Source organism: Trichechus manatus, unplaced genomic scaffold (genome assembly GCF_000243295.1).
Source record: "Trichechus manatus latirostris isolate Lorelei unplaced genomic scaffold, TriManLat1.0 scaffold00041, whole genome shotgun sequence".
Taxonomy (NCBI): Eukaryota; Metazoa; Chordata; class Mammalia; order Sirenia; family Trichechidae; genus Trichechus; species Trichechus manatus.
Window position 1 is genome coordinate 9,871,665 of NW_004443977.1, and position 7,285 is coordinate 9,878,949.

The following is a 7,285-nucleotide window of genomic DNA, read 5'->3' on the forward strand; positions in this document are numbered from 1 at the left end:
TAGGAGGACAGGGAATTTAAGTCAAAGGGAGTGAAACAACTAGACTAGAAATAATGAGAACATTGACACAATGTGAAGAATGTAATCAATGTCACTGATTATTGTATCTAGAAACTGTTGAATGGGAGCAGGTTTTGCTGTGTAGATTTTCACCAAAATAAAACACAAACAAAAAAGAATCAGGGGAGACAATTTGACATAACTGAGGAAGCAAGAGAGTGTCTCCCAGAAACCAGTTATGGATGGCTCTGACTACTCTGGAGCTGATCAGCTGGCTGTGGCCCTTACTTGACATGAGGGCCTCATGGACAGGAACAGCTGTAGACCAGTATGGACACCAAGAGCTTGGCCATGAAATGGGAGGACAGGGCAGGTGTCCAATGCATAGGGATGGCCAGAGTCACCCACAAGCGGGACAGGGCCATGTGCATTGGAGGCCTGTATGGAGGGGCAGTGGACATGGGTACCTGCTCCTGGACAATCCTGTCGATGACTTCCCCCAAGCTCTCATGGGGCTGGCAGGAAAGGACTCCCTCCAGACATAGTGTCCTCTGCCTCAGGGCTTCTCCCACACTCATGTCTAGGCGGTTGTAGGTTTGCTGGGCAGCCAGGTGCTGGAGAAAGAAGGGAAATGCCACTCTTTGTCACCCCCTGACCCGGGCTCCAGGCCCACAGATATCACCTCCTACACTTACAAAGGTCCCCTTAGCCTACAGATACCCCAAATGATCCTCATACTTGCAGCCTCCCTGCGGTATCCCCACCTCCTCTCCATTCCCCACAGACACTTACAATCACATCAAAGCGGGAGTAGAGGCCCACGACCTGACCTGTAGGGGGTGGGAGGTGAGAGGAAGAGGGGAAAAAGGCTCAGATCAGAATCAGGATGCTGTGAGCAGGGCCTGGGCCAGGTTTCTGGACTCATCTCCTGGACAACTCCCCCGCCCTCTCCAAGTTATCTGGCTTTATGTCGGAGGCATCAGGTTGCCACTCCCTGCATCTGAATCAAATTTGGCATCACAGAGACTAAGGTACTTGACATCGTGCTTCCTGACATGATGCAATACGGAGTCCGTGTATCCATCACCTGAGAGATATTCTAGCCCCAAATGTGTAGCCTGAATCTGATGGTCTTTAGATCTAGTTTTCTGTTTATAGGAAACACAGGGATAGAGGAACAAGGTAAAGGCCACCTCTAGAAAGCAAACAGAAAATCCTGGAGGTAGGACATTCTCTAGGAAAACTGGTGATTAAAAGAGACTTAAGGGACAAAAAAACTAACTGCAAAATATAGACCTTAACTGCATCCTGGGTTAAACAAACCAACCATATACATATATGGGATGGCTCTGACCACTTTGGAGCTGATCAGCTGGCTGTGGCCCTTACTTGACATGACAGCCTCATGGACGGGACCAGTTGCAGACCAGTATGGACACCAAGAGCTTGGCCAAGAAATGGGAGGACAGGGCAGGTGTCTGATGCATAGGGATGGCCAGAGTCATATATATATACACACACACACGTATATATACATATATACATGTATGTATACATGTGTATATATATATACATATATATATAACACACATACATATGTATGTATATGTATTATGTATATGTGTGCATATATATACAGTTGTTTTGCCATCAAGTCAATTCTGATTCAGTGAACCTATAGGACAGAGTAGAACTGCCCCATAGGGTTTCCTAGGCTATAATCTTTGCCAAAGCTGACTGCCACATCTTTCTCCAGTGGAGCACCTGGTGAATTCCAACCACCAACAGTTAGGTTAGCAGTCCAGCACTTTACCATTGCCACATTCCATCTCTTTCCACTACACCCTGGGACCCCAGGCTGATGCTACTGTAGGTCCACGCCTCCCACAGCCCCGCCCACGTTCTCCCTACCAGTCCCTTCCTCGCCCCACTCCCAGCCAGATTCTCTGGTGCATTTTAGGTGCGCTACCAGATTCATTGATCACAGGCAGTGCCGACACACGCCGGTCCACAAAAATGTCCAGTGCAGTCAGGAGGGGGGCCGTTTCCAGCACCACGGCCAAGTCTCGGAATGTGCCGATGCCCATATCTTGGATAGTGCGGGAGAGGAAGGGGGGCCGGGGCAGCAGGGTACCCTGGGTAGAGTTGGAAGGAAGTGGCAATCAGGGCTTGAGCATCCCCCAACAGGCTCCTCTCTGCCCAGTCCCAGGGGTTGGGAGACTTCTTAGCCAGCCTTAGGCTGCCTCCCAGTTGCCCTCCTCCTGTCCCCTGCCCCCTGGCCAGCTCACAAAGATGTGCAGGAACTTAAGCAGCCGCTTGTGGGTGAGGATGTGGAGCACGGTGCCTGAAACTGGGTCCAGGACTGGCAGGCGATGAATTCGGTTCTTGGTGAGGACATACACGGCTTCAAACAGGCTATGGGAGGTGCGGCAGTGAGCACGGGGCCAGCTTGGGGAGAGACCTCTCCGTCCCTCCCCTAAAGATGAGGATAGGCCAACAACCCACCTTCTCTGCCGCTTAGAATGAGAAGGTGAGTTAGGAACTGAGTGGGGCTGGGGAAGGGGACTGTGCAGGGCAAGTAGGGGCTGGGGTGGGTTCCAAGGGACCTTACCTATTATTGGGAGAGATGGAGACCAGAGGCCTGAAGCAGCCTTGCAGGTAGATCTCTGCAGAAAAAGCTGGAGTCAGGCCTGAGGGAGCTGGCCACCTCCCGCCCTATTCCTCCCACCTCCACCTGTAGCCCTCCTCACTCTGTAGCCCCAGACAGCTCGCCTTCCCTCAGGAACCTGAGGCTCCCTGTCATCCTTCCTTGCTTCTTCCAGGAAATCCCCATTGCCCTTCTATCTGGATCCCTGGCCCTACCCTCTCCCAAGCACCCTCAGCCCCTCAAAGGGCTCCTCAAGCCCCTCTTTCCTGCTCACCCCTCCAGGTCTCGATCTTATGTTCTTCAATCTCATAGATTTGGACCTAGAGACACAGACAGGCCCCCGGGAAGTCAGACGTGAGCCCTCGGACCTCAGGCTCCCAAAGACTCCCCTCTGCCTGGCCCATCTGGGTGCCCCAGGACTCCCAGCCCATCCTCACCAGGGGCAACCTGTAGTAGCGGTGCAGCACCAAGATGAAATCTGTGATGGTCAGCATTCCTACGGGGATGGGGGAGGTGGTGAGGAAGGTCAGCCTGACATCTTCTAGAGGGAGGCAGGTTGAGGAGGCAGGACCCACCCCCCTCACCAGTGCCTTAGTGCTGAGACAACAGTGTGGATTTTGGAAAGAGGAGAGTATGGCAGCCTCAGTGCCTGAGAAACAGGGTTCTCCCTTTTATTCCTCCTCCTCTAATTTCTCTCCTTCTCGCCTTCCCCATTTCTATTCTCTTGTGCCTTTCTCCCTTCTTTTCCTACCTAGCATCTATAGCATGGAACCATAGGGTACCAGAGTTGGAAGGGGTCAGCTGGTCACAATTCTTCCACAGATGGGGAAACTGAGCCCCAGTGTCTCCCAGCTAGCCATCTTAAGACCTGGGGTGGTCTTCCACCACACTGGCCCTGCCTTGGCTCAGCCTGAGTCTCTGCTCAAGCCATACAAGGTCCCTCCTTCATATTCCGCACCTACTTCACCTCCTGGGTCCCCACTCACCCACAAAGCTCTGCTTCTTGCTGTCCCACAGAGGTGCTGCCCGCACACCATTGGCCACCAAAGCAAAGAAGGCCTTCTTGATCTGAGGAGGAGGGGGAAATAGTCAAGGGGTGAGTCATGAGGAGGTCCTCCCCCTCCTCTCTCACTGCTCCTCAGTGGACACCTATCCATCTCCCTGCTGTCCCGTCTTCCCCACCTAGGACCCTTCCATGGGACCTTCTTTGGAGTCCTCCTCTTTCTCATGTCATGGCACACTAGAAATCGTCATTGTCAGGCACATTGGACAATGTAGACAAGACTGCTTGTGACTAGATGTGCTGAGTGAACCCTCACCAGCCACACCAACATGAGGGAAACTAACTCAGTATTCCTACTTGTAAGCTATGTGTTTATGGTCTTTATAATTTTTGCTAATCTAAGTCCTACAGGTACAATTATTTATACAATATTTACATTTTTTTCTCTAAATAAACTTTAAATTGACTCATTTTGGGTCTCATCCTAAGCAAAAATAAGCAATGTGCTGGTTATATTTTTCTAATACGCCTTAGAATAAATGCAAAACTACTAAAATAAAAATATTTGTTCATGCACCACTAGGATCACATCCCATACTGTGGGCAATACCTATATGATGCTTTGGGAAACACTGCTCTACTGTAATGATGGTAAGACTAGGATCATAGACATTTCATAGCTTGGTTGAGTGGAAAAGCAGGGACCAGAGCTCATCCCCTACTCCTTGTCCTGAGCGACTCCGCAGTGTGTTACACATGCTTCTCTGTCTATAAAGTGTTCCCATTTACAGTGGGTTGTCCCAGCCGTGCTCTGAAACAGGTAGGGCAGAGCAGACATTCATATCCCCATTTCAGGAATGAGAGAGGTAAAGTAGCTGAACCAAGGTCCCACAGACAGTAGGTGGCAGCGGTGGGATGATGATCAGGGGGTGTTCAAAGAAAGCAGAAACCCTCCCTTCATCCACCCCCTGGTCTCCATGGAGCTAAGAAGGAGCCTTTGAAGGGGACATGCAGGGGGACATGGCAGTGGTGGTGGCAGTGCTGTGAGGATGGAGACTAGCTTGGTGGGGCAGAGCTGTGCCTCACCTGCAGCGTGGTGTCAAAGATGACCAGCTTGGAGCTGGTTGCCATGGCATCATAGCAGGTGTGCTCCTGCATGAAGTGCATGTAGACCTGGGCCCCAGGCTTCCGAAGTTCATCGTCCCAGCCCGTCTTGGGCAGCGAGGCCATTGGGGACGGGCATGGGGAAGGCCTCTTTTCCACTAGGCCTTTGAGCTCAGACCCACAGTCTGCGTCCAGCTCAGGACGGTCTGTGCTGGAGCCCGCAGCTGAGATGGCACAGTCAGGGGGCAGGAAGTCCCACCCTGTTGGTGGGGTGCCTGTCCAGGCCGGGGGAGCAGCTTGGGCCAAGGGTGTGGCCTCGGGGAATGTGGCCTCTAGACTGGTGGACTCAGCAGCTGGCCTGGACCAGGGACCTGTGGGTTGGGGAGGAGGACAGTAACTCCATCTTCCAAAGCACTTGGGAAGCCTGGCTGCTGTGGCCTCCATTTTGCAGGTGAGAAAGTTGAGGCTCAGAGTCACACCACAAGGTAGTGGCTCTGTCCTGTCTTTCCGAGTTGGCCACGCTGGGTCCCTGGGTAGACTGAGGCTACAAGATGAAGGTTGGGTGCAACTCTGTGTTACAGACAGACTCAAGACACAGCCCAGCCCCACACTCTGGGACTTCCCACGGCCACCACTCCCCCCCCTCCCACCATCCCCTGCCCCAGAACTGGCCTTGGCCTTACCTTCCCCCAGGTTCGGTGGCTCCCCTTCCTCCACAGCCTCCTGCTTTCTCCATCTCACGGCCTTGGCTCCCTGTTTCCCACAAGTTGTTTCTGACCTGGTGGTCGTCGTTGGTGATGGCCATGAGGCACTATCGCCTTGCTCTAGGAAGCTCATCTCTGGAAGGGAGAATGAGGCCTATTTGGTTAATAGGGAGTGACACAACAACAACAAAAAATGTTATTAATGATAATATTTAATAGCTGCTAGCTTCTAAAGGCCTTTTCTCCAATATGTTTCTCATTGAAACCTCATAGCAGCCCTATAAGGGAGGCATTATTATCATTGCTATTTTACTAGTGAGGGACCTGAAGTTCAGAGAGGTTAAGCAATTTGCTGCAAATCACACAGCTAGTAAGTGGTGGAGTCAGGAGTGGGGTCCAAGTCTTCAGACTCCAGATACCCCCTGTCTTCTTCTGGAAGAAGGAAGGTAGAGGTGAAGGAAGCAACAACTGGGGAAAGGAGGAGAGGAGACAGAGGGAGAAAGAAGGAAAAGGAGAGGAAGACAGAAACCAGGCTGGTGGGAGGGGGGAAACAGAGGTCCCAGAGAGGTGGGGGACAAAGGGAGTGGGGGAAGAGGTTAGGCCCACTGGGATGGGGGCAGGCCCACCTACCTCGATGGTCAGGCTCCCCAAGGCTGCTCCAGTACGGGCTCTGTGGGGAGAAGAATGTCTGATGGGGCAGGGAAAATGCCTTAAGTTCTCAAACCACAGGTTCTCCCCTCCCCATCACATACACACACACACACACACACACTCATATACATATACACAGACACACACTCATACATATAGACACACAGACACACATAAACACAGACAGCCATACACAAACACATACACACACAGACACATATATCTAACCACTTCTAGACACGTACAGAACCATATGCACGCACATACACACCAAATGTACAAACACAGACACCCACATGCTCACATACACAGAGACAATCCAGACCAAATACACACACACACACACGCACACACGCACACACACACGCGCGCACTCTCGCTCTCTCTAACCCTATGTGTTCTCATCCTCTGCCCCAACTGCCCCAGTTCCTGCCCCCCGGGACCCTTATACCCTGCACAGTGTGTGCTCCAGCTCAGGCTCCATGCAGCCAGTCCTGGACCCACAGAGAGTGAGTTTGCGACACTGGGGCTGGGCAGCACTATTCTGGGCCTGGCCCCGGCACCCTGCCCTCTCCGGATCGGTTTCCTTCTGACTGGGTGTCAGGCCAAGGGGAGGGAAGGGTCCATCCACGCAGCTGCTCCAGCACAGAAGCTTGGGGGTGGGTGGGGAGGAAGGGGCGCACCTGGGCTTCTTGATGTCTGGCCCTTGGCTGCCTCCTGGGTCTCCGAGGATGGGCTAGGGGAGACATTGCCCCGGGGAGGCCCTTGGAACATTGTGGGGGCATGGGACTGGGAGGAGGTGGGTCTCAGAGTTCCAGATTCCTACTCTGAGGGTCTCTGTCATCTTTGTCTGGTGCCAAAGGAGGGAAAATGGAGGCAGGTTGGGCCTGACTTTCTTCCTGCACAAACTCCATTAGGGGTGGTGCTGGAGTTAGAAAGGGCAAGCTGCCTGCTCAGAGGCTGGGGATAGGCCAAGCGGCTTGTGGGTGATCCCGGGAGAGCAGCCAATGTCTGTCCAGAGGTTCCCATTTGAGTCTCAGGAGTCTGTCCCTCTCTCTGGAGGAGGGGCTGGAGTGGGGGGCATTCAGGCAGGTGGGGAGCTGTGGGGATCACCTTGAAGGTGTAGGGTGGCCTTGAGGGCTCAGGGCTTGCACTTCTCCACAGGGTGAGACACCT

At 52.9% G+C, this 7,285-nt stretch overlaps 1 protein-coding gene across 1 annotated transcript; it reads right to left on the bottom strand.

Moving 5' to 3' along the window:
- Positions 1-302: 302 nt before the first annotated feature.
- On the bottom strand, positions 303-6,604 carry PRKAG3 (protein kinase AMP-activated non-catalytic subunit gamma 3). Its single transcript, XM_004376387.1, has 12 exons — positions 6,561-6,604; positions 6,089-6,128; positions 5,438-5,593; positions 4,737-5,125; positions 3,634-3,715; positions 3,085-3,143; positions 2,922-2,967; positions 2,612-2,666; positions 2,289-2,415; positions 1,970-2,135; positions 793-830; positions 303-614 (listed from the first exon to the last, which is right to left on the bottom strand). Exons 1-12 carry the CDS (start codon positions 6,591-6,593, stop codon positions 303-305), a joined length of 1,503 nt encoding a protein of 500 aa, XP_004376444.1. The 5' UTR covers positions 6,594-6,604.
- Positions 6,605-7,285: the final 681 nt, after the last annotated feature.

What these genes read in the sequence shown, in the direction of transcription:
- PRKAG3 (XM_004376387.1), bottom strand. Translation starts at nt 6,593, where the DNA reads ATGGAGCCTGAGCTGGAGCACACACTGTGCAGG. An exon ending in GCCACCGAACCTGGGGGAAG is followed by an intron (nt 5,126 to 5,437) that starts GTAAGGCCAAGG and finishes CCCAACCCACAG; the next exon opens with GTCCCTGGTCCAGGCCAGCT. An exon ending in TCTTTGACACCACGCTGCAG is followed by an intron (nt 3,716 to 4,736) that starts GTGAGGCACAGC and finishes CCTCCTCCTCAG; the next exon opens with ATCAAGAAGGCCTTCTTTGC.